Source organism: Aotus nancymaae, unplaced genomic scaffold, assembly GCF_030222135.1.
Source record: "Aotus nancymaae isolate 86718 unplaced genomic scaffold, 86718_ANA_hifiasm-v0.15.2.pri h1tg000033l, whole genome shotgun sequence".
NCBI classification, from domain to species: domain Eukaryota; kingdom Metazoa; phylum Chordata; class Mammalia; order Primates; family Aotidae; genus Aotus; species Aotus nancymaae.
The window spans coordinates 57,700,044-57,727,435 of NW_026988447.1; the positions used below are offsets into that span (position 1 = coordinate 57,700,044).

Below are 27,392 nucleotides of genomic sequence, written 5' to 3' on the forward strand. Positions count from 1 at the left end.
CTGTGTGAGAAAAGGATGGTAGAAATTGTAGGGACCACCTTTGAAAATGTTGGCACTTTGGTTAATGGACTAGAAATGTGGAGCAAAGGGAGAATCAGGTTTTGAAGACCAGAAAGAAGCAAAGATTGATTTACAAAAGAAACAGTGTTTCAAAGAACAGAGTGAAGAGGATTTAGAGGGAGCTACCAGGGTAGTTACTAGAGAGTTGGGAGTTAGGAGCAGAGAAGTTAAGTTTTGGGAGTGCTAGAGAGAAGAAGTGACTGCAGGGGGCTTGGACTTGGCAACAAAATAAACTAGCCTCAGGATTCTGAATGGATCTTTTTTGTGAAATTGCTTTCATGCTAGCTCAGGCTGGGTTTGGATGTGATATTAGAGAGAAGCCTGATGACACCTGGCGTGCAAGCTGCGCTTTGGCTCAGGATTCACGTAGAATTTAGGTGAAAGATTTTGTGGTGCATTCATTGTTTTCCTTCTGTAACTCCCCAATATCCTGGGTTAGTAGAACAGGATGCCTTTTAAAACTGACACGAATAATAGAGGTTAACCTAATTTTTTGGATTTTATTTTAGTTTATATTTAAAGGCATAAATTTTGTCTATTTCCCACTAAATTGGATGAAAAGCACTTTTTACTCATCTTTAATATTAATACAGTACCTTTGTGAGCTGTGTGATCACTTTTTGTTGTTTCTGTGCATATCTTTTTTTTTAAAGGATCGCAACAATGCAAGGCAAATTCATGAGGGCGCAAGTTTACCGTTTTTTGAAGTATTTGTTGATGCTCCTCTGCATGTTTGTGAACAGAGGGATGTCAAAGGACTCTACAAAAAAGCCCGGGCAGGAGAAATTAAAGGTCAGTAATATTTTCTTCCCAGTTTCACTTTCCTTAGATATTTTATCTTCTCATATCTAGGACTGATATTTTCTAAGAAATTGGAAGTGTTAGAGTGACTTGGAGCTCCTTGAGGAGAGAATGTGGGTCTTATTACACTGTTCTATCTCTGGGGCATAGCAGCAGTGCCTGGTGCTGGGTCTTGTTGATCCTGTTGGAATCTTGTTCACTAGCCAGAGTTGGGGTTGGGAGTTGGTGAAAACCTACTTGATAAAATTAGGTGCTTAGCATGAAGTTGGATGTCAGTTGCCTGCTGTCACCAGTTCTGCTTTCTTTGTTCCAGAGGAAATGGAGGAAATCCCGTAGCTATTGGAAAAAAATGTCTGAATTATAAGCATTTTGATGACAAGAATAATGCATTGTACTTTATTAGAATCCTTGGAATAGTCCCTTATTCATTTCATATGCTATTGTTGAATTGGATTGAATTAACATATCACTGATTCTATTAAAGTATATACAGCTGACCCTCTAAGTCTGTGGATTCCACATGTATGGTTTCAACCAACTGTGAATTGCAAATATTCTGGAAGAAACAATATAAAATAACACAATAAATAAATAGTATAAATAACAAATATAGTATAACATCTATCTGTATAGCATTTACATTGTATTAGGTATTGTAAGTAACGTAGAGATGATTTAAAGTATATAGGAGAATGAACATAGGTTATATGCAAATCGTTTTTTGTAAGGGACTTGAGCATCCTCACATTATGGTATTCACCAGGAGTCCTGGAACAAATCCATATGGTTACCAAGGATAGCTCTACACCTTGCTTTTTAGATTTTATGCTCTGCTTCCCAGTTTCAACTGTGATGGACATTTAGACATTGAGGGAGAAATTTAGAACGCACCTCTGCTGTAGCCTTTGATGTTAATCATAGGATTTATCTTGTAGATATCCTTTGACTTGTCCTGTTCTATGATTGTTAACAAAAACAGAGGACTTAATAGCTTAAAAAAAACAACAACAAAATAAGAACTAAAGATAGCATTGTTTAGGGATCAGTGAGTCATGCAGGTAACTTTTAAGTTTGCCTTCCCAGTGGGGAATGTGATAGCCTGAGACTGTCATAAGAACTCCCAGGAGCTCTCTGAATTATAGATTTTGACATTCATTTTCTGGCCCTGAAAAGAAAAAGGTAGAGTGGGAAGGGAAATGGTAGTTATTCTGAGTTCTTCTGTATTTGGACCTGGGTATCCTTTGGCAGTTGGGTCAAGTTCCATCTGCTGTGGTAACAGTTCATGGGGAAGGCTGACCTCTGGCAGTGCTGCTGTGGAGAATCAGCTCCTTAATGGGGACTGCTGCCTGTCATCTGTCTACCCCATTAAGCTTTCTTGACTCAGACAGAGCAGGATGCTTGACCAGAATAATTAATGACAATTGGAGGAAAACCTGTTTAGCCCTTCGTCTCCCATATTACTCTCCCAATGGCCAGTTTTCACATCAGTCTTGGTGTAGAGATTAGGTACAGAAAAGCAAAACGGTGTGTCTAGGATCCTAAAATCTAAACCTTTTACTTATTTTAATTGTAGTTAGTTTTGTTGTTTTTGCAGGAATGGATTTGTAAGGGAGGTAGGTTTGTCATCCTGGCTGGAGTAAGCTACTTGTGAGCAGGGACGTCATAGTGAATATTTTTCTGTGTTTAGAATTTAGCACAGTACATTGCCCAGAGCATATACCTGTCACACACACAGTTAACGTTTGTTGGATGGATGAGAAAGTAGAGTGGGAGTGGAATGTTCAACACACATTTACTAATGCTTTGTCGACAAAAAGAGTTGAACTCTAAAATATCTGAAAAGATTTATTCTGAGCCAAATATGAGTGACCATGGCCCGTGACACAGTCCTCGGGAGGTCCTGAGAACACATGTCCAAGGTGGTCGGAGCGCAGCTTGGTTTCATACATTTTAGAGAGGCATGAGACATCAGTCAAATACAGTTAAGAAAGACATTGATTTGGTCCAGAAACGTGGGACAACTCAAAGCCAGGTGGTGGTGGTGGGCTTCTAAGCTACAGGTGAATTTAAACATTTTCTGATTGACCCTTGGTTGAGTTTGTCTAAAGACCTGGGATTGATAGAAAGGGAATATTCAGGTTAAGATAAAGAGTGGGGTGACCAAAGTTCTCTTGAAGTCTTAGAGTGGCTGCTGCCCTTAGAGACAATAGATGACAAATATTTCCTGTTCAGATCTTAATCTGTTTAGGATTGGGACAGTCTGGAAGAAAAAGATATAGTTACGCTAATAGAGATTCTTTACAGATGCAGGTTTTCCCCCACAAAGAACAGCTTTGTAGGGCCATTTCAAAATATGGCAAAGAAACATGTTTTGGGGAAAATATTTTGATTTTCTTCTTTGTCTTGCAGTATCATGCCAGAGTCAGGTTGGAAAATAAGTCATGATATATAGGGTTAAATAAAACCTATCTGTTGAGAATTTATGGTTTGTAAGGGATGACTCCCCAGAGCTCTTTGATAGGAATTTGGGCAAGATAAAAAATCAGAGTTTAGTCCTCAGCTTTCTATTTGCAAGGTACATATTTAGCTTACTCCAGCCAGGATGACGAACCTACCTCCCTTACAAATCTATTCTTGCAAATAGAAAGCTGGGTGTTGAAAGATGTATAAGACCTTGTCCACAATACTCTTGAGTCTCTTACAGTTTGTACTCTATAACTGGGAGTGTGTTTGTATTAGTCCAGTTTCTTGTTTACTTTCTCAGTTGTTGTCTACATTGTGCTGAGTAGAAGTTGATAAAATGTTCCTTAGGTTAATGTGTGTGTGTTTGTGTGTGTATGTATGCATACACTGATGTATTTTAGGTTTGCCATGGTGCTGGAGTTGCTAATTGTAGAGTTGCTTATTTTTTAAAAAAGCTGTTACATGTAAGTGGTGTGTAACAAATTCCCTATCAACTCTATTTCAAAGCCGTGATGGTAAACATTCAAGGACAGACAAGATTGTGTATATTCAGGGGGCCTCAGGCTTTTATAGACCTTTATGTGACATTTATTGGACAGGCAGTATATCCTTGTGTCAGCCATTCTGTTATCTCAATTATTTTCATGATGACTACTTAAGATAGTTTTTATTACCTACTTAAATGTGAATGTTTTTTCTCATAATTTACATGTATTATTATAATAACTTATGGATAAATTAGTAGGAGAACTCCAGGGCTTCTAAAATGTTAAACCACCTCCTCTTCTAACCCAGTGCTTGTCAAGTTCTGCTGCTTGTAAGCATTTCCTTGGGAACTTTTAAAAATCCAGTGCCAAGGCTATACCCTAGGCTAGTGAAATCAGAATCTCACGGGGTGGGACCTGGTGATTCCGGTGTATTGCCGCATTTGAGAATCAGAGCTTAACAATTAGTGTTCTTAACCAGAATTATTTATTTTTTTCCCAGTCATTTTCTTGTGACTCACTGCTAAATGGGAATACTGGTAATGCAGAAGTTTTTTTCTTGAGTTCAGCACTGTAGGGGATGCTTAGAAATATGAAATAGAAAAAAAAATGAACTAAGTGGGCTGTAGCTTTGTAGTATATGTTTTTGAACTCTTTTGCTAGCTGTACTGTACTTCCTGGTATTAATGGTAATGATTTTAAATTCATGCATGACATTCTAACCTAAGAATGACCTAAGCTTTCCAAGATAGACAAGCCTTGAGTGACTTACCTGTGGCATAAGGTCAGGGGTGTAAGATAGGAATGTCATATCTTTAGCTTAGCTAACCCTCTCTGGGATATTATCGTCTGTTTGCTCTTTTCTTAGCAGTTACGTGGTAACACATATACCGTAGGAAAAATCTAAATGGTGGTTAATACTAAAATTATATTTGATAGTGTAATTTATTTTGTGATCTAATAGATTTACTATCCTTATTTGTATTTAGTTTAAGCAAATAGTAGTTAATTTGTTTTAACACTTGTTATCTGACCACAGAAGAAGCCTGTGGATCTTCAATTTGGCCATGGATAATGCTTGTGAATGTACTAGACAGATTGACTTAGTGTTAGTTTTTGCACTGAGAAGAAAATAATCTTGTCAGGTTTAGTTTTATGTCCATGTCCTGTAGAGAAATTGAGATGCTTTGGATCACCTGGTATTAATTCTGTACATCTTCACAGGCAGCTTGGGCATTTTTTTAAGACAAAAAAGAAAAAAAAAAGGTGAAAAAAGTGGTAGAATTGATTCTACTAGTTTTCAAATTGTGGATTCTATATTTATGAATTTGCCTATTTGACAAAATTTATTTGTAACCTCCACATCAATATGCCTGGCACTTCCATGATCAGTACGACACATCCGACACACCTGACATGGTTTCCAGCAAAAGTCAACAAGGTAGCACTTGGCCTTTTGATTTTAGTTCTCATGCCATAAACAATTGTTCTTCTGCAGCCTATTTGGTGCCTTATTTTTTTATATTTTTGTGCTACTTTGGGTAGTTTTACAGTTTAAAATGGCCCTCAGTGCTGGAAAAAAAAAAGTTTAATTAGAAATCTTGGCTGGACGCAGTGGCTCACACCTGTAATCCTAGCACTTTGGGAGGCCGAGGTGGATCACCTGAGGTCAGGAGTTTGAGACCAGCCTGCCCAACATGGCGAAACCCCATCTCTAACTAAAAAATTAGCCAGATGTGGTGGCGGGTGCCTGTAATGCCAGCTACTGAGGAGGCTGAGGTAGGAGAATCGCTTGAACCTGGAAGGCGGAGGTTGCGGTGAGCCAAGATTGCACCACTGCACTCCAACCTGGGCGACAAGAGCAAAACTCTGTCTCAAAAAAAAAATTTCTCCCAAGAAAGGCACTTCATTACTATAGCTCTGTGGCTTGGGGGACAGTGCGGATACTAACCTCAGCATAGCAGAGATCTGCACTGAAAAACAAAACTATTTTAATTTTATTTTCCACCCCACTCTATTATCTGGTACCTTTTATAGGTTTCACTGGGATTGATTCTGAATATGAAAAGCCAGAGGCCCCTGAATTGGTGCTGAAAACAGACTCCTGTGATGTGAATGACTGTGTCCAGCAAGTTGTGGAACTTCTGCAGGAACGGGTAAGAGGAGATGAAAGAAGGAATCATCAGAGAAAAATTGTATCTCTTTCATAATCTTCCCCTCCAAAAAATATGGTGGTGGTAATATCGAGTAACATTTGTATTTTAAATGCTTTGAAATGCTGACAGTGTTCGGTGTCTGTATATCAGTGTGCGAGGTATTGTGGGGAGCACCGTGAATGTACAGTATATGAAATATCCCCCTTAGTGTAAACCTCAGTAGTCTTAGGAGTCAGTCTTATATTTTACCACAGAAAAATTCCTAACAGAGAAAATCCAGTCATGATTATTCAGTCCTGTAACTTGATAGTATTATATTTTTCAATTTGAGATATACAAGGTAGTTAACTTTTCTTAGGCATTTAGAGCACCCACATTTTTCTTGTGATAGCATGATGATCTCCTTATGGGTGGATTTTAGAGAGGGATCTGTGGAGGATTTAAGTTTCTAGGACATAAGGACCTTTCCCTGGTGCCTGGGCATATGGAGGCTTGAAGGGGCTTGATGTTATTTATCCAAGGTACTCAGGCCCACTAACAAGTGCAGGGTTCCTTCAGACTTTAGTCTGGGTTTTTATAAGTTTTCTTTCCCTTTCGCTTCCTCTACACTACCCTCAACCCCCTTTCCCTGCTTCACTGGAGGGTCACATAGTCCACTGTAGTTAGAGAGGATCTGGCTTCTGTGTGGTTGGAGGTCTTGGATCTGTGGTTACCCTGTCCCCTTGTCATGCTTCCCCCCCACCTTTGCTGTTCATTCCTGACCTAGGGATGCACAGAAAATGAGGCATCATCTTTCCTCACTCTGTCCTAACTGTGGGTTTTGGAGTCCGAACCCCCTCTTAATCTACAAAATCCTATAATAAACCCCTTTCTTCTAGTGTATGTTACTGGATATATTAGACATGCAACTTAAAAAAAATTTCTTTGTCTGAATATATTATAAATGTTTAGCCTTTGAGTTTTTCCACATTATAAAATATCCGTCAGGTAGTTAACCTGGGACTTTCCTTCCTAATTTATTTATTTTATCCAAATATTGTAGCTGAATAAATAGAAATAGTGTAAACTGGTACTGCTCTGATGCATTTCTTTGTATTTACTGATCAGATATCATTATCTGCAGGTCAGTGAGACATCCCAGGAGGTTTTATGCTTCATCGTCTCTGCCTTCTAGGTTTCTTTTTAACTGACTTCTGCCCTCTTGTTCTAATCCTATTGCTCTACTTCTAGCTTCCTTTTCATCTATCCAAAGCTGTCTCAGCATCCATTCTTTCATCATCCATCATCAACCACATATTGATTAAAAGCCCACCATTGTTGTTATGGTCCTAGGTGCTACTAATGCAAAGATTTATCAGCTGTGCCACCATCTTTGAGGAATTTACATCATAGGTGATAGAAACAGACATAAAAGTGTTTAAACTCCTAGGAAGTTACGTTGGAAATCATGATTTCATTTGCGTCCATGGCATACTGGGAGGCACAGGGGAATGAATTTGGAAAGGATTTATTTCAGTCTTTCTCATCTGTTTGTTCATTTTTAGAAAATACTTTTACTGGGTGTAGAATTCTGCATTAACAGGTTTTTTTTTTCCTTTAGTTCTTTAGAGATGTTCCATTTTTTTTTTAATTTGCTTTACTTCTGATGAGAAGTCTAATGTAATTCTTTTCTTTGTTCCTCTGTAATTTTTTTCTTTCTGTCTGAATTTAAGATTTTCTGTTACTCCTTGGTTTTTACTGGGTTTAATATCATGTATCTAGGTCTTCTAGTAGATTTAAATCTTTTTTCTTCCTGTTTAAAAATCTCTGACCTTCTTGGGTAGATGTTTGTTGTTGTCGTTTTATCCATTAGTTTTTGAAAACCCTTGGCCATTATTATGTTAAATGTTTCTTTTGCCTTTTTCACTTTTCTTCTGGAACTCTAGTTACACATATGTTAAATAATATATTGTCTCATAGTTTTAAGATGCTCTGTTTCTTTCATCCCTTTTCTGTTAACATTTTAGCTTTGATAATTTCTAATCACTTATATTTAAGTTTGCTGATTCCTTAGCTGTATCTAATATATTGATATGCTCATAAAGGACTTTTTAAACTCTGATAATCATTAAAAACAATTTTGTATTATTTGGCTTTTTTTGATAGTATTCATTTCTCAGTTGAAATTCTGCATCTCTCCATGCATGCTGTCTACTTTCATTCTCTTTTTTTTTTTTTTTTTTTTTTTAAGTAGAGATGGGGTTTCTCCATTTGGTCAGGCTGGTCTCAAACTCCTGACCTCAGATGATCTGCCTGCCTTGGCCTCCCAAAGTGTTGGGATTACAGGTGTGAGCCACTGTGCCTGCCTCCAAAATTTTGTTTAAAAAAGTACTCAGGTGTGGTGGCACATCCCAGCTACTCAGGAGGCTGAGGCAGGAGGATCTCTTGAGCCCAGGAGTTTGAGGCTGCAGAGAGCTATGATTGCGCCACTGCCCTCCAGCCTGAATGACAGAGTGAGACCGTGTCTCAAATAAAAAAATAATAAAACAAAATACATCAATAGAAGTAAAATAAAGAGGTGAGATGATTTGTGTTCACAGTTCTTCGTAGTTTGGTTCCGTGCTGCGTATTTTCTTATTTGTTGTCCTTATGAAATCCACCATGGTACTTTCTTTCCTTGGTGCTATGGGTTGTATTATATTTAGTCTTAGTTAATGCCTTCCTCCTAATTTATTTGTATCTAATTAATAATTATGCTATTTTATATAGCTACTAATATATTGTAATAGATACTATTTTATATAGATCCCCTTTTATATAGATACTAATCTGTATTATGCCTGCTAGACAATCTGATGATTGGACAGTTTCATTCAAGGAAATTATCCTTGAAAAAGAAGGGTAGATAAGAAATTAACATTTGCTGAGTCCTTATTATAAGGGATATATATATATATATATATACACACACACACACACATATACGTATAGTATGTTGTCTTTTAAAATAACTTGTTCTGTTTATTTCAATTTGAGGGAACGTGACCTTTTTACCTAGTTTAGCTTCCAACTCTCTCTCACCTGAATTACTGTGGTAGTTTTCCAAGTGGTCTTTGTGCTAAGTTCTTTTCATTTGTTGTTTAATTTTATTCATACCATAAACTTTTGAAGTATTTCAGAGAAATGAAGAAACTTGTTCATAGACATGTTGGATTCTGCACCTACAATTTCAGTCATTTTCTTATACTGCTGGCTTTTACTTTCAGGAGTGTTCTCATTACACTTTGGATGTAGTTAAATCTGCATCCAGAAAGGAATTCTGATTATGTTCGTTTAAGACAGAAATTTTCTTTTTAAAAACTTTATTTTTATCTTAAAAGTGGGTGGTGACGAAGAAATGCAAATGCCTCCTTAATTTGATCGCTTTCTTTTGGTCAAAGATCACCCTCCTTTTAAATATTTGTTACATGCTTTTCTGAATAAATGACTTCACTTTTCAATGAAAGCATGAATATTTCTGTTGTACTTATTTGATCTTTTTAGTTAATTTAACAGTTAGTTAGTGCTGTATGTGGTAAGCACTTTTGGGAACACTGGGGATGTGGCGGTGAATTGAGCAATAAATATTCCTACCTCAGGGACCTTAATTTTTGGTCTTCACCACTATCATTTTGTTTATATATAGATTTAATTATTTTTCTTCTTTTATGCTATGATGTAGAATTTAAAAGTACAATTGAAGGAAGAAATACACATATACACACAACTATATCTGGCATTTATTTTCTTTTGATTTTTTTTTCCACAAAGTTGAATCCCAGTGGGCATTAGGGCACATGGAGAAACCAGTGAATACCTGACATTCAGCTCAAGGTTCATCCTTAGTGATGCCAGTTGTGCATTTGCCCACTGTACTTCATTGGAAAGTGACTCGCTATAATGTGTACGTTTCAGACCAAACTCCCTCTATCCAGGGGTCGCAAATTCAGTTCATTCAACTTCATTGTTATCACAAAGACATTTGTTAGGTTTTCCAAAGGTAGGCTATGGGAGGACACATAGTACAATCTCAGTATAGATGGGGAGGTGAAAGGGATGACTATATCAAGTGCATGTTGTTACAAAGCAAGAAATAATAACCAAATCTATATAGCTTTAGGGTGTGTGTTTGGAGTGGGGAGGTGAAGGTTAGGGGTCCTACATTAACCAGCATTATGTACCATTACATTGCATTATGTAAAAGAAGATATAAATGTGTGTGCTGAAAGAGAATGCCATGGGCAGTGTATTAGTCAGGGCCTCTAGAGGGACAGAACTAATGGAATAGATACATATACCTATACATACATACACACACACATATATATATGGGAATTTATTTAGTCTTAACTCACACGATCACAAAGTCCCACAGTAGGTCATCTGCAGGCTGAAGAGCAAGGAGAACCAGTCTTGAGTTCCAGACCTGAAGAACTTGGAGTCTGATGTTTGAGGGCAGGAAGCATCCAGCATGGGAGAAAGATGTAGGCTGGGAGGTAGGCCAGTCTCTCTTTTTACATTTTCCTGCCTGCTTATATTCTAGCTGTGCTGGTAGCTGATTAGATGGTGCCCACCCAGATTAAGAATGGGTTTACCTATCCTAGCCCACTGACTCAAATGTTAATCTTCTTTGGCAACACCTCATAGACATACCCAGGATCAATACTTTGTATCCTTCCGTCCGACCAAATTGACACACAGTATTAACCATCACAGGCAGAGATGGAGACCATCAACAGGAACTCATCAGCTGAACTCTTACTATGTATTAGGCCCTGTGTTAGGTACTGCAGTAGCATTATTGCATCTAGTTTGCATTGAAACTGAGAAGTAGTTAAAATTATCTTCATTTTGCTGATGAGGAAACAGATTACATAGGTGAAGTTATTTGTCCAGATAGTTAGGGAGAGTGAGGTTTGCACACAGTTCTGATTGATTCTGCAGCCTACATACTCATGTTTCTACTACACTGCCATTAATAGTATCTAGATTCATTCTATTTCTAGTTTATTTCTCAAATACCAATCTTTTCTCTGACTCTCTTTCACATTCCTTGATGAGTTGTTCCACACCTGTAGTTGGGATTAAGAAATGGGAGAGGCATGGGCATTTCGTTGACCTTAGAAAGATTAATATTTCTCGAATACTTTTAAAGTACTTGAGCAGATCAGAGACAACACTATCTGGGTTGGAAAGAATGTTTATTATTTCAAGAAATAAACTGCTCATACTTGTGCCCACCTAGTGTGAAATGCTTCTTCTAGGTAGGTGAAATAAGAAAAGTGTTTGTAGGTCATCTAATTTACCTTGGAATAAGGCACATTTTGCCTAATGAATTATGATTTGTGTAATTCTTAAAACCTGGAATGTATCTCAAAATAATAAAAGCTATTTACAACAAACCCACAGCCAATATCATACTGAACGGGCAAAAACTAGAATCATTCCCTTTAAAAACTGGCACTAGACAAGGATGCTCTCTCTCACCACTTCTATTCAATATAGTATTGGAAGTTCTAGCCAGAGCAATTAGGCAAGAAAAAAAATAAAGGGCATTCGGTTAGGAAAGGAAGAAATCAGATTGTCCCTATTTGCAGATGACATGATCATGTATTTAGAAGACCCCATTGTCTCAGCCCCAAATCTCCTTAAGCTGATAAGCAACTTAGGCAAAGTCTCAGGATACAAAATGAATGTTCAGAAATCACAAGCATTCCTATTTACCAACAACAGACAAACAGAGAGCCAAATCAAGAATGAACTCCCATTTACAATTGCTACAAAGAGAATAAAATATCTAGGAATACAACTAACAAAGGATGTAAAAGATCTCTTCAAGGAGAACTACAAACCACTGATCAAGGAAATAAGAGCGGGAACAAACATTTCCACACAAGGTGGAAAAACATTCCATGCTCATGGTTAGAAAGAATCAATATTGTGAAAATGGCCATACTGCTCAAAGTAATTTATAGATTCAATGCTATCCCCATCAAGCTACCACTGACCTTCTTCACAGAATGGGAAAAAACCACTTTAAACTTCATACGGAACCAAAGGAGAGCCTGCATAGCCAAGACGATCCTAAACAAAAACAACAAAGCCGAAGGCATCACGCTACCTGACTTCAAACTATTTTACAAGGCTACAGTAATCAAAACAGCATGGTACTGGTACCAAACAGATATATAGACCAATGGAACAGAACAGAGCCCTCGGAAGTAATGCTACACATCTACACCCATCTGATCTTTGACAAACTGGACAAAAGCAATGGGGAAAGGATTCCCTGTTTAATAAATGGTGTTGGGAATACTGGCTAGCCATGCAAGAAGCTGAAACTTGACCTCTTCTGTACACCTTATACAAAAATTAACTCCAGATGAATTAAAGATTTAAACATAAGAACTAACACCATAAAAACCCTAGAAGAAAGCCTGGGCAACACCATTCAGGACATAGGCACAGGCAAGGACTTCATGACTAAAACACCAAAAGCAATGGCAACAAAAGCCAAAATAGACAAATAAGATCTAATTAAAGTCCAGAGCTTCTGCATAGCAAAAGAAACAACCATTAGAGTGAACCAGCAACCAACAGAATGGGAAAACATTTTTGCAATCTACCCATCTGACAAAGGGCTGATATCCAGAATCTACAAAGAACTAAAGCAGATTTACAAGAAAAAAACAAACCCATTCAAAAGTGTGTGAAGGATGTGAACAGACACTTTTCAAAAGAAGACATATATGTGGCCACCACACATACGAAATAATGCTCATCGTCATTGGTCATAAGAAAAATGCAAATCAAAACCACATTGAGATACCATCTCACGCCAGTTAGAATGGTGATCGTTAAAAAATCTGGAGACAACAGATGCTGGAGAGGATGTGGAGAAAAAGGAACACTTTTACACCCGTTGGTGGGAGTGTAAATTAGTTCAACCATTGTGGAAGACAGTGTGGCAATTCCTCAAGAATCTAGAAATAGAAATTCCATTTGACCCAGCAATCCCATTACTGGATATACACCCAAAGGATTATAAATTGTTCTATTATAAAGACACATGCACGTGTATGTTCGTTGTGTTGCTGTTTACCATAGCAAAGACCTGGAACCAATCCAAATGCCCATGGATGATAAACCGGACAAAGAAAATGTGGTGCATATACACCATGGGATACTATGCAGCCATAAAAAACGACGAGTTTGTGTCCTTTGTAGAGGCATGGATGTCATTCTCAGCAAACTGACACAAGAACAGAAAACCAAATACCCCATATTTTAACTCATAGGCGGGTGATGAACAATGAGAACACTTGGGCACAGGGAAGAGAACAACACTCACAGGGCTAGATGTCGGGGTGGAGGGGAGGGGAGGGACAGTAGGTGGGGTAGGGAGGATGGGGAGGGATAACACTGGGGGAAATGCCTGATGTAGGCGATGTGGGTGGGGGATGGAAGCAGCAAACCACCATGGCATGTATGTACCTATGCAACAGTCCTGCAAGATGCAGGATGTGCACATGTACCCCAGAGCCCAAATATAATTTAAAAAAAACCCCTAAATCTAAGTGGCAAAGTGTTATACTAGATACAATGACAACTTTATTCCTAAAATAAGTAAATTTTATCCCTCTTCAAGCTTAGTTTTGTAAGACTTTTGAAGATTTTTTTTTCTCAACCAGTTTCTTGTTTAATCTCTGATATCATCTGGTGTCCAGTGATTCAATTCTTTTTTGACCCTATCTACCCGGAGTTAGCCCAGACCTCACAGGTTAAGGGCTCACTCCTATACAATGCCCTGTTTTAGACGCCAGCCCAAATGGGGTGCCCAGGCTACCTACTTTCTTGCCTGGCTTATTATAAATCCAGGGTTTCCTACCTCCCTACCCTTTCCCCACACCAGGTTTGATCATTAGCTAGGACAACTCACTTAAGTCAGTGAAGTACTTTATTTACTACTACCAGTTTCTTACAGACCCAGGAACAGCCAAATGGAAGAGATGTGCAGGGAAGGGGTGGCAGAACTTCCATGCTTTCTCCATGAGCTTCAGCCTCCCCCCAACTCCCTAGTACCTCCTTGTGCTTACCAACCTGGAAGCTCTCTGAACCCCAACATTTAGAGGTTTTTATGTAGGCTTTACATCACACATTTGATGATATCATTGGCCATTGGTGATTGAGCTCAATCTCTCTAATGCCTTTCTGCTCTCCAGAGGTCAGGGGAGAAGAGTGAGGCTGAAAGTTTCAACCCTGTGATGGTGACTTGGACTTTCTGGTCACAGCCCCCATCGTGAAGTTGTACAGGCCCTTTCAGCCAAGAGTCATCTCAGCACTCTAAAGACACGTTGATCACTTAGGGGATTTGAAAGGTTTTAGGAGCTCTGTGCCAAAAACTGAAGACAGAGCAAACACCATATATATTTCCCATTGTATACAACTTTTTATTAGAGGAAAGAAAGTACTATGATGTTGAACTTTCCAGAGAATGAAGGTGTTTGAAAAGTACTGTCTCCATGGAAATAATAGTGCTAAGTAGAGTTTGCTTTTATCTGTTGTGCCGTATTCTTTGGAGAGACTCTTCTGTAGTGAATTGTACCTGGAATTGTTTAATGGTCTTCAGTAAGATACAGTATTTATTTCACTGCCCAAGAAAAATGTTTTTAGTATGCTGTACAATGGGTGTTTTAGGACGATGGGTCCTTTGGTTTCCACGGGTACTTTATATAAACTTAAATATTCTCTATCATTTCTGGAGTGCCTTCTCTTTCACTCTGGCTGTGTAATGTAATCCAGGGATAGGTAAAGTAGTTATTCATACAAAGACTGCATTTCTCGGTGTTTTCTCCCAGTGTCTTCATTTTCTTTGTTTGGTATGTATTTAGGAAAATAGAAGACACTAACAAATCAGGATTTTTTATTTTCCTAGACCCTAAATTGGTCACTAGATGGCCTGCTAGTATTGCATTTTAACTTGACTTGTTATGACATAAGGAAGTAGACTTCTTGCTGCTGGTTTTAATCTAAAGTGATATTTTAAATACTGTTTTAAAATCTACCAGGAACTCTAGATTTACTAGTACTATAAATTATTTAAAGGTTTGTCTTTTTACGAAATGGTGGTTTAGTGTTCTAAATGGGTTTTATGCTGCACATAAAAGCCAGACTTTGCAGCTCAGTTTTAAAGTGTTGCCAGAATGTCGTTTGGTGTTCATGCTTTGGATGCATGTAGTTTAGATAATAGAAATTTAATAGTTACATAAAAATATGAATGTGCCCTGGTGTTCAAATCTGTTGAGCAGATTTGGCTCAAGAAAAAAGTGCAGAAAGTATTTAAAGGAGAACTTAAAATGTGGAATCACTGTATTAACATGTTCAGAGTTCTTTAGGAAGATTAAAATGAGAGGCGAGAGCTACCACTTTCATGTAGTGCATGTTGTTTGCCCTTCCTGCCAGTTTCCAGGTAAAAACAAAAACAGTTGTCTGTTTTTAGATAGAACACATGTTAGATCTTAGACTGTCAAAGTCAAACAAAAAAAGTTCTGGGTAGCCCGTGTTATGTTTTAAAATTAATACTTACAGATTTATAGTATCTCTAGACTTACAGGTTACAGAATTCATCTCTCATTAATAGTAGAGTGTGGGTTGTTTACTGATCTTCTCAGAAGTATTCCTAGAACCCCTCTGAGCCCTCTTTACCCTTTAGTGCTGGGTGACTGTATCCTTTCAGATTGGAGGTGAGGTATCCAAGTATGTGAAGACTTTCTCCTGGCCTGGCTTGGGATCTATTTTTGTTTTAAAGGACATTTTCTGAAATAAAGCATTTTATATGTACAAATCGAAGAAGAGCATGCTGTTTCTAATAGCTGTGTCTGTGGAAATCCTAATGAATCCGAAATAAAGTGAATAGCTCATGTGGCAGGGACTTCAACTTTCTGTTGTCCAGATATCTTGTCTCACTTTGAGGTGGTTTTGCTCCTTTCAGATGTTTAATAGTGGTTTTGGAAACTGAGATTTGTCACTGGAATGTGCTAGAAGCTGGCAGCATCTGCATGTTTAAGATTCTTCTTGTATTCCTGATAGAGATTGAGTCCTTTTGTCTTTACACATAGAAGCTGTGTATAATTCATTTCCACAGACTGAGCAGATGCTTCAAGTTCCTCTTGATTCATGCTATTTTTGCATTAATTCCCAAAACTTTCGTCCTACGTATCTTTTTTTGAAGAGAGAAACAGTAGCAACCTCTTGAATGTTTATTTTGGCATTGGTTAGGTATAAGAAGAATTTTGTATTGAAGTTGTGAGGCTAAAATCCATTTAAAAATATTGTAGGATGTGAATTTTGAAAAGGGAAGAATATCATGAAATGCTTCTAATGAAAACGTTACTTTGACTCAAAAACAAAATATGAAAAAATTTTCATTCTTGAAAAGAAAGTGGTTATAGCCTTTGATAATACATGTAAAGTAGCACATTACTAAAAACAAATTTACGCTCAATTACGAATACCTTTATTAGTGCATAAAACATTTCAGTAATTTGATGGGGCTCATAGTATACATATTGCCCTTTTCACATTCAAACTAGTTACCTTGGAGACAGATTTGATCACAAATTATTTGTATAGTTTTTTTTTTTTAACTTGGGGATATGATTGGAAGGAAATGGTAGACATCATCTATAGAAACATTCGTTAGTGCACAGTTCTTATTTGGAACATCTCTTCAGAGGAAGCTTCTGCTTCCTGAGTGCACCCTTGGTGTTTTTGGGGCTCCAGGGTGGAAGGAAGAGAACAGCCCCAGCCTTGTGCCTGGAGCATTGCAGTGGACTGTGCTCACTGCTGCTGGTCTTCAATCTTTGTGAGCTGAACTAGTGATGCTGGTTTAGGAAACCGGCTAAACATACCTTATTGTAGCCAGTAAAAATAGAAGATGTGTCTGCTGCATGCTTTCTTCTGCCTCTCTAGGATTTTGGCAATTTCCAGCAGTAAACATGGGGGAGAGTAGTCAAGCCCCATCACAACATACAAAAAGGTATCCCATCCTTATGATACGTTTCAGAGATGGCAAAGAAAGCTTTATATAGAGTTTTTCTTACAATTGAAGTTGAGAATGAGATTCTTTTCTTCTCTGGAGTCCTTTGTCATTTGTTCCCAGACTGCATATCCTGCTAAGGGGTCCACAGCGGTGGAAATAGAGGTTCTTGATTTATTCACAGTCGCAGGGTTTGGAACAGTCGGTTGAAAATTGCTTACTTGTCTTTGATAGAACTATTTAGGCCTAACTGAGATGTTGAATGTCTTTTCTTTTTGTCTAGAAGCTTACCAACGCATTGAACGATCACATGCTGACTAAAAACTTGGGAATTATGTTCAATAAAATCATGAAAATGAGAAAAATTTGACAAAATAATACCTTCGTTTTCAGTACTTCTCAGCTGTATGACCTTGGAAGATATAGCCTAATTTCTTGGACTTTAATTCGCTCATCTGTGAAATGGGAAATAATAAAAGTGCCTGCCTCAGGATTTTACAGAGGAGTCTATGAGTTGATATATGCAGAGTGCTTAAACAGTTCCTGGCATGTAGCAAGCATACTGTAATTACTGAGTACTCTTTATGAGTTAAGTCCATTGAAAGGCAATATTGCAGGGATTTGGGTCAAGTTGTTGACTTCTCTTGGGCCTTGATTTCCTCTGTAAAGAGGGGATAGCAGTAGTTTCTTCTGCCTTCATAAGTAGGACGGGGTGAAGATTAATGAATTAAAATTCACAGGAAGCCCTTAGAACAATGTGTGGTGTTGTAGTCAGTTCTGACTAATGTTACCCTCCACTGTTCAGGTACTTTAAGTCACTAAATTGTCACAACAGCCTTGTAACATATATATGTGTATCTTTTTGTGTGTGTGTTTTTTTAAAACCATGTTGTAAGGTGCTTAAGGTTGCACTGTTAGAATTGGAACTCAGATCTTAATATAAAAAGTCTCTGCCCTTTTCTTAGTTCACATTCGTAGTGATAAGAACATTGGAAATAACTGACCTGTATATAGACCCCTGTTGCTTTTTATATCTCGTTGGTTTTGAAGATGTTATGCTCCTAAAATTTTGTGATTATGTAAATATTTAATTTTAAGTGTCATGTGAAACGGTATCATACTCTTCTTGATACAGTTTTTCCTTTTTGTATCTTGTTGGTTTTGAAGATGTTGCTTTTCGTATCTCGTTGGTTTTGAAGCTGTTATGCCCCTAAAATTTTGTGATTATGTACATATTTAATTTTAAGTGTCTTGTGAAACTGTATCATACTCTTCCTCACGAAAGTCCTAATGAATGCCTGACTTCTTATGTAACTTCAGTTACATTTAGTGTTTTTTTTTCTCCCTAGCATAGAGGATTTCAATACTTTGCAGCTGCAAAGAATCTGTATGCCTCAAGGCATTTTTGGAGGCTTTAGATATCCAAGAAGCTAATTGAACATATAGATTGTATTGGGTAGTTCACTTAATGCACATCATATTTTCCTTCTAGGAAAAATTGACTCTGAACTTTTATTTTCTACTTGATGAAGTAATAGGCTTTGTACAGACTGCTGAACTATCGTTTGTTCTGTGATGTGCCTATAGATGAAGGCCAGATCAAAGGGAAGATAGAAAAATGACAATGATAACCGTATCTGGGGTACGGGGTGAATTGTTTTTCTCATTCCCAAATTCTCTCTACTGCTATTTTATAATTTAAAATAAATGTGTTAAAAATAATTCCTGGAGTTGGAAGGCAAACTATGTCTCATGCTCAATATAAGAGTCTTTTTTTCTATATGTGGTTTCCCCTCCCAGTATACAATTAAGTATTATGTATAAACTATATATATTTGCTTGTCACTGCTTTGAACTCCTTGGCAAAATTGAAGACATGCCCTTTTTAGTGTGCGTTCATTAGAAATAATCTGCCCCATTAGTGCATGGTTCGTTAATTCATATTTGTATCTACAAAGAGAACATGGAAGCAGCTGGTGGAGCTTTCTTCCTTCATCATTATTTTTTAATGCCTTCATGTATTATTTACCCTCAGTAAATGCAATAGATAGCTTTCGGCTGTGGGTGCCTGCTGGAAGTTTAATTGCAGAAGATTTGGAAGGTATATGAAGTGTCCCATGCTATGCCGGGTTTGTGCCTCACAAACTTTTCTGCTTTCGTCCTGTGAGCAGTGAGACCCTAGAGGGACAAGGGACCTCCAGAAAGTGCTGTTCATGTCTCAACAACAAGAGCAGCACAGCTGGCTGAATTTGCTATTGTAGCTAGTGGTGTTTATTTCTTTTCTGTCTTTTGATTTTAACATTTCTTTTTCTTCACGTTTACTTTTCTTGTTTTTTAATTATTAGAAAGGTCAGAGACTTTGAATTTACCAGTAGGAGGAGCCTGATTTCGGCACATATTTAGCCATTGCTGAACTGTCTCTTGTTCTGTCTTTGAGAAACGGAGTGTGTGAGAAAAGTAGGAAAAATGTAAGATAATTGTTCTTTCTAGATTTTCAGAACCCATAGTTGCTGATTGAGTGGTGGCACCTAGGTCTTTCATGAAGTCGTCTGGCTTTGATTGACATATCTGCCTTTTTTCCCCTTCTGAATATGTCATGTAAGACTGAATATAAATTGAAGTTTCTTTCTAAAGTACATCTATTCCTCAGGAAACATAGTGGAGCATGACCTTAAAAATACAGTTCTTTCATCTCGAATAACATTTTTTCTTGTTTTTTATTAAAAAAAAAAAAAAAACCAGACTTTTTTTTAGAGAACTTTAAGGTTCACAGCAAAATTGATGTCATGTAGTTGGAATGATATAGTCTGTACCGTTTTCAGATTGGCTGCTTTCACTTAGCACTTCTCACTTACGGTTCTTCCATGTTTTCATGGAGCTCATTTCTTCTTAGAGTTGACTAATATTGCATTGTCTGGATGTTCTACAGTTTGTTCACCTACTAAAGACATGTTGTTTCTGTCAACTTTTGGCACTTCTGAATAGAGCTCCTATGAGCACCTTGTGCAGGTTTTTGAGTGGAGGTATGTTTTCACCTCATTTGGGTGAATATTAAGGAGTGAAGTTGCTGCTAAGAGTGTGTTTAGTTTTGCAACAAACTGGCAAAATGTTTTCCAAAGTGGTCGTACCATTTTGCATCCCCACCAGCTATGAATGAGAATTCCTGTTGCTCCACATCCGTGGCAACATTAGATGTTGTCAGTGTTTTGGATTTTGGCTGTTCTGATAGGTATGTTGTGCTATCTTATTTTGATTTGCCATTTCCTAATGACATACGGTGTTGAACATCTTTTCGTCTACTTATTTGTAATCTGTGTTTCTTCTTTGGTGAGGTGTCTATTTAAGTCTTTTGCCCATTTTTAAAATTGGGTTGTTCATTTTCTTATTGATGAATTTTAATTTTGTATATTTTTGGATAACAGTCCTTTATCTAAAGGTACACCTTTTGAATATATTTTTGTCCCAGTCTGTGGCTTATCCTCTCATTCTTTTATTCTGAATAACAAAGTGTTGCTTGGGCACGTCTATGAAAAGCCCTCCATCAGTGCCAGTTTTGCATAGTTGTGGAGGTTACCTGACAGATTTGACTTAAACAAAAAATTAAAGTGATTAAACACATTTAGTAATTATTCTTAGGGATATGTCAAGTGTTGTGAACAAGCCTTATAAAGATCTCCTGATGAGCAGTATATAAATGGTTATGTTGTTATCACAAATATGTACTTGTAGTATAAATGGAAAAAAGCACTATCCCAGTGTTTTATAGATGAGTACTTGGAGCTTGGATAAAAATTCCAGGCTGCATTTCATGTGGGATCAGAAAGTTCTGACTTTCAAACCACAGTGGTGGAAGTAAAGCTGACATTCTAGAATATCATGTTGCATGGGAAAAAGGTGGTTTTTGTGACAGTGGTCATAAAGGTGTATATAAAAGCTGGAATAAAATGGTTTCATGGTATGATAAAGATAATAAGGATGATGGTTCAGGTGGGTTTTGTTTGCTTGTTTCCACATCCTTTTTGTTGTTACCTCTTATTTGAGGTCACCTCTCATTTGTAGTTGCCTGATTTTGACGTATGTCATATATTTTAGGAATTTATTCTTTCCCGCTAGGTACTGGGACATTGTGCTTAATTACTTCTTGTATGTGAGATACTATCTGCTTAAGAGTATTGATTGAGGGGAACATAGCACTCACAGCCTTCTTTTATGCTACTTTTTGGTTTCATTTTGAGAGATTTTCTTCATTAAGATACGCTTTGGTGAACTCTAAATCTTGAATTAAACATTTAAATTGTATTCCTGTTGTTATATAGGATATTGTACCTGTGGATGCATCTTATGAAGTAAAAGAACTATATGTGCCAGAAAATAAACTTCATTTGGCAAAAACAGATGCAGAAACATTACCAGCACTGAAAATTAATAAAGTAAGTTTTTTGTTGCTTTTCACAGCAAGTGATACAGCCTTATACACAGTAGTTAGTTTGTTAAATTTGTGACTTATAGCAGTATTTGAGGCTGGGGTGGTATTAGTTGAGGGGCAAAGGTGTGGTATATATCACAATTTCTAAGGATGAGGAACGTGTTTAATTTGTGCAGCCATATTCCTAAATTACCCCATGGCTTTGATTTGCTTTGAGTAATATTATTTATTTTGAACTATCAAAGAACAGATAAGTATGAGATCTTTAGGCTTATCAGAAGGAATGGGTTCTAAAGGGTTAAGAAATACTAGTTCATAGTAATTAAGTAGACATTTCTCCCTTCAGATTTGTTTACTAATCCCTTGCCAAAACTTGACTCTCTCTGTCTTATATTGTTAGGAATAATTTCATTATGTATCTTAGCTCTGATGATATCACTAGATGTCTATACCAACACAACTGCTTAGTTAAGTTAGAAATCATGAGAATGGAAACTATAATTTATCATTTTCAAATCTTAGGGAATTTTAAGTTGTATCATTTATGTATACTTTAAAAAAAGGGAGATTAAGAAGTAAGTATTTGGACCAGAAGTTAGATTTCCCATCCTTTCTTTTAATATAGTAAAAATCCAAAACACTCAGGGAAGTGCCACGTCTGAAAATAAGGAGAAAGGAAAACAAAACAGAACTTCTAGGCTTGGAGAAAGATGCTTTAAGTAGTTACCGAAATCCCTGATGGGAGTAAATGACATTGATGCACTTTGTGTGTGTGATTGGATCTCTGACCAGAAGCCAAGACATGCCAGGGAGTGACAGGGAGGGCGAACTACAGAGCAGAGCAGCTCAAGAAGTGAACTGTTGCAAAAGAACAACAGAATTTGTTTCTTACAGACTGCATGGATTGAATACACGCAAACAAAGGCAGAGAGAAGAAGAATGAGAATGAATGTCTATGAATCTACATGTCAGATTTTGGAATCCAGAAAGACAGTAGCTTTTTCTAAATAGGACGTTTTTTCAATTCATTGGTTCTCAAATTTGTTCATTTGGCAGAGCACCTGAAAGGCACACATTCTTTGCACCTCCTCGCATGTCCTATTTCTAAGTACAGTAGCATTGGGCTTAGGGCTTCAATATAGGAATTTTGAGAGGACACAGACATTCAGTCCCTGACAGATACCATCTAGAATTGAATTCCAGTAGAGACAAGTCGTAGCTACCATTAAAGGTTTTGAGAAACAAATAAAATTTCTCCATCAATATAATTTTATTTCCTGTGCATTGAAGCAGGAGAATTCTTTACCAGTATTTGATTTTGCAGTGGAACACATTGGCAGACACACTCTGGGAATAAGTAGTAGGCTGCATTACTGCACACCACTTGGCCAGTTACTTTATCTTTCTCATTGGAGAGCCACTGCTGTATGCCTAGTTACAAAATGAGTATATCCAGCTTAGATTAATCATATGTACATTGTTCATTGGTCCTTTATGGTTCTGATGGGATATGCTAGAAATCTCAAAGTTCAAGAAATCATAGTCTTTGTAGAATGAAGAGTACTCTGTCATGGGTAAGAGACTTTTCTCAGAAAATATTTTTATTTAAAGTTTTTCTCTCTCTCTCTTTCTTTTTTTTTTTTTGAGATGGCGTCTTGCTGTGTTTCCCATACTGGAGTGCAGTGGCTTCCTTTTTTTTTTCTAACAAGACCACAAAAGAGAAAGTACTTATTTCTATACACATTTTTTTTTTTTTTGAATACAGTACTTTATGGTCATTCTTTTGTGAGTCAGTTAATGGGCCAAGGCTCTTATTTATTGTATGTCAAGTGATCTCAGCCAATATTTTTCTTCTGAAGTTTAAATGGTCTTAGCTGGCTAGTGGGGTGGTTCCTGTGTCTTTCCAACAAGATTTTGTTAATCTTGGAAAGATTCTTTGCTTCCTGGCTCAAAAAGATGTTCTAGGATCACCTTGTACCTTCTAGCCCTGTAATTGGACTCAACCTTTCCTCTAACCAGGCCTAGTTTTTCTTGGAGACCATAAGCTGGGTGCATGGGTACACTGTAAAGGTACCAAACTCTCAAATAAAATGCAACTTTACAGATAAAGGTAAAGTCTTCTCTGTTCTATGAAATGATTATGCAATCATTTTAAATTTCCCTGATGATTTATGAAGGGTAACCATCTTTTCAGTACATTTATTGGTCATTTGAGTTTCCTTATCTCCCAATGATGACTTCTTCTTCATCATCTTCTTTATTTTTTGAGACAGGATCTCACTCTACTGCCCAGGCTGGAATGCAGTGGCATGATCTCAGCTCATTGCAGCCTCTGCCTCCTAGGCTCAAGCAATTCTCATGCCTCAGCCTCCCAAGTAGCTGGACTACAGGCGTGCACCACCACAACTGGCTAATTTCTTGTATTTTTAGTAGAGACTGGGTTTCACCATGTTGGCCAGACTGGTCTCGAACTTCTGATGTCACGTGATGGATGTATATTGCTTGTTTTGGCCTCCAAAGTGCTGGGATTATAGGCATGAACCACTACATCTGGCTGTAAAGTTTCTCTTGGTTAAGGACAGTGGTTATCAATATGTTAGATCATCACTGTTAGCAATTTCTGGGAACATTTTAGAAATACAGATTCATGGGCCCTACAGCAAACTGACTGAATCAGGAACTCAAGGAGTGAAGCAATTGTCATTTTAGCAAGCTTTCCAGGGATTTGAGGTAAAGTTGGGGAACCACTAGTTTAGGAGAGGCTATTCTTATTAGAAATACTTGGAGACCTAATGTTATTTAAATTTAATAGGAGGAGGGAATATTTACCTAGTGCCCTTATTCTTTGTTAGTTTCGTATAATCTGTAATCATCCTTACACTGTTTGTTTTCATTGCTTTCAAAATTAAATTCATAAAGATCATCACTGCATTTGCTCATATATACGTGCAATAGAAAATTTTGCTTTACTTTCAAATTTACTAGGTGGATATGCAGTGGGTGCAGGTTTTGGCAGAAGGCTGGGCAACCCCACTGAACGGCTTTATGAGAGAGAGGGAGTACTTGCAGTGCCTTCATTTTGATTGTCTTCTGGATGGTAAGACATTTCACATTCAAAATTATGTTATATACGGAAGAGACATTACATAGTTGCAGAGATTTGCCACTGTTTACAAAAAGTAGTAGGGTAACATCTTAATAGAGGTAGATTATAAGACTAAGTTATATCAGTACTGAATATTTAAGTGAATCATGAGATCTTATTTTCATTTTTCCCTTTCCTGACTCTTACTTATTGCAGAGAGAGAGGGAAAATCTGGGGATTAGGGCTGAGGATGGATTGTAAAACATATATAATTTTTCTATGCTATTTCTGCCTGATAACTGTGGAAAGCTGCTTCCCAGGCTTAACCAGCTGGTATAGGCTTAAACAGCTGATTCTTTCTTGTTAAACATTTCCTTTTACTTAAGTTATTCTATACCAAAATTTTGTACCCAAAGACAGTTTGATTCTTTTAATTTTTGCTTTTTTTAAAAAACTTCTGAGGTTGTTGCTTATTCTCCCTGACCTTGTTCTCTCTCTCGATTTTCTGTGCCAGTTACCAGTGGAATACTGTCACTGGGCCCGTAGCCTTTTATGATTTGAAGAGAGTCCCCTGAAGTGAAAGGTGGATGTAAATAAAGCCTGTTGAGTAATCCAAACTGTGCGCTTCATGTTCCTTTGTGCTCTGCAGGAGGTGTCATTAACTTGTCAGTACCTATAGTTCTGACTGCTACTCATGAAGATAAAGAGAGGCTGGATGGCTGCACAGCATTTGCTCTGATGTATGAGGGCCGCCGTGTGGCCATTCTTCGCAATCCAGATTTTTATGAGCACAGGAAAGAGGAGCGCTGTGCCAGACAGTGGGGAACAACATGCAAGAACCACCCCTACATCAAGGTGCTGAAGAAACCTCACTGCATTCTGCATTTTATCTTGTCTTGCCAATGATGTTCGTGCTGAAATGTGGGCATTTTCTGTGTATTGACTTTTCATTGGAATTGTTAATGTTTTGCAGAGTAGAGATTGGACCTTAGATTAGTGTGATGAGCATATGCTCTTGTCATTTTGGTCCAAGTAAATATTTATTCAACAATCATATTTTAAATATCTATTATATACGTGGCACTGAGCTAGGTGCTGGTGCTGGGAATGCAGGGCAAGGGACACCACCGGCACAGTATTTCAGCTCTTGGAGTATTGGAGTATGCAGTCTGGTTATGTGCTTAGGCATGTACTTATAATGAGCATGTGAGGTCAGGGGGCTAAGAGAACTTTCAACAGCATGGTTTGATGTGAAAGCAGTGAAATATAATTTCTCCTCAGTGTTCCTCATTTATTTTATATATTGTATGTGGAATGTTATTGAAGTCAAATTTCTGTCAGTTGTTAGGTGTGGTAAGGTAGACTGAGAAAGAAGCTGGGCACATTGTTGACACATAAGCCAAAGCCGCATGGAGAAAAAGGAGGGCTGGAGCTGCCTTTTGAAGATGGACAGGTCCTGGAGGGTCATGGCTCCTTCTTTCAGATGCAAGGAAAGAAAGTAGTAAAATTTTAAGGAATTTGAGGTGGTGTGGAGATTGGAAGGCATGAATTTGTATCTAACTCAATGATCATTAATTCTTCAAAAGGTTAGGACTGGAGAAAATAGAGTATGGGGTGACCCATGGCTACAAATTGTTCTGTAAATCAATATACAATAATGAAAAGAATATATTTGTCACTTGAAAAGGTATAATTATTCACATTGGTTTATTTGCCTTTCATATATAAAGATAGTTATTTCACAAGTTTTTTTTGTAAATTACAAAATCTATTCTAATTTTATAGCATCTCTAATGTCAATTTAATTGATAAGTCAGATTTACCTCATTTAAGATGAGAGTAGCTTACAACAACTGTATTTAGATTATATGAGAGAAATGTTTTTACTTATTTCAATCTCAGATTCTATTAGAAAAAATTTTTTTCTTCTTATTAGATGGTTATGGAACAAGGAGATTGGCTGATTGGAGGAGATCTTCAAGTCTTGGACCGAGTTTATTGGAATGATGGTCTTGATCAGTATCGTCTTACTCCTACTGAGCTAAAGCAGAAATTTAAAGATATGAATGCTGGTAAGACATGGACTTATTTACCTAATATAGGTCTGCTTGGAGAGAAAGTTCTAGACGATTTTTTTCCAGTGCTTACTAAAATGTAAAACAATGATGAGTACAGGTAAATACAGCAGCGGAATATGTAAAGAAAGGTAGTCAATCAAAACTAGCCTGTGTAGTTTCATTTTATTGGTATAATTTGATCTGACATTATTTTGAATACTCTGGAAGCAGGATGCTAATACAAAATTTACCTGTTGTTTATTGTAAAACTCACATGTTAAAACTGAATGAACTGTAGAACATTATTTGAATAATTCACTCATATAAATTTGCTTTATATCAGAATGTTTTATATGACATGTATATATATATATATATATATATATATGAATGTCCTATCTCAGAATGTTTTACTTGACACTCATATTGGAAGTGCACAGTATATATTTGGTGATGTATCATAGCAAATAATAATACATGATCATTGTATCATACCGTTGTACTAATGGTACATGACTATGATTTAAACAATAGAGAAATTTGTGTAAAGCAAAAACTACAAGAAACACTGTGCACAGAAATACTTCTCAAAATAATTCATCAGACTGTCTTTAGGTACAAATTTTTGGTATAGAATTGTAGAAGTAAAAGAAAGTTTAACAAGGAAAAATCGGCTGGTTAAGCCTAACATCACCAAATATATATTGAGCACTTCCAAAATATAAAGGTCATTATCACAGCAAATCATGGAACAACGGAACTTTTATCATGTTCACGTCATTTAAAAAATGTTTGTGAATCTT

The 27,392-nt window shown here is 37.2% G+C and overlaps 1 protein-coding gene across 2 annotated transcripts in view; it reads left to right on the forward strand.

Moving 5' to 3' along the window:
* The window catches only part of PAPSS1 (3'-phosphoadenosine 5'-phosphosulfate synthase 1), a 109,730-nt gene that overhangs the window by 38,439 nt on the left and 43,899 nt on the right, over positions 1 to 27,392 (forward strand). For both annotated transcript variants that reach the window (XM_064384031.1, XM_064384032.1), the window contains exons 4-9: positions 714 to 852; positions 5,847 to 5,965; positions 21,338 to 21,451; positions 24,433 to 24,544; positions 25,182 to 25,387; positions 26,469 to 26,604. In XM_064384031.1, the coding sequence (XP_064240101.1) occupies positions 714 to 852; positions 5,847 to 5,965; positions 21,338 to 21,451; positions 24,433 to 24,544; positions 25,182 to 25,387; positions 26,469 to 26,604 (826 nt within the window). The remainder of the gene's footprint in view (positions 1 to 713; positions 853 to 5,846; positions 5,966 to 21,337; positions 21,452 to 24,432; positions 24,545 to 25,181; positions 25,388 to 26,468; positions 26,605 to 27,392) is intronic.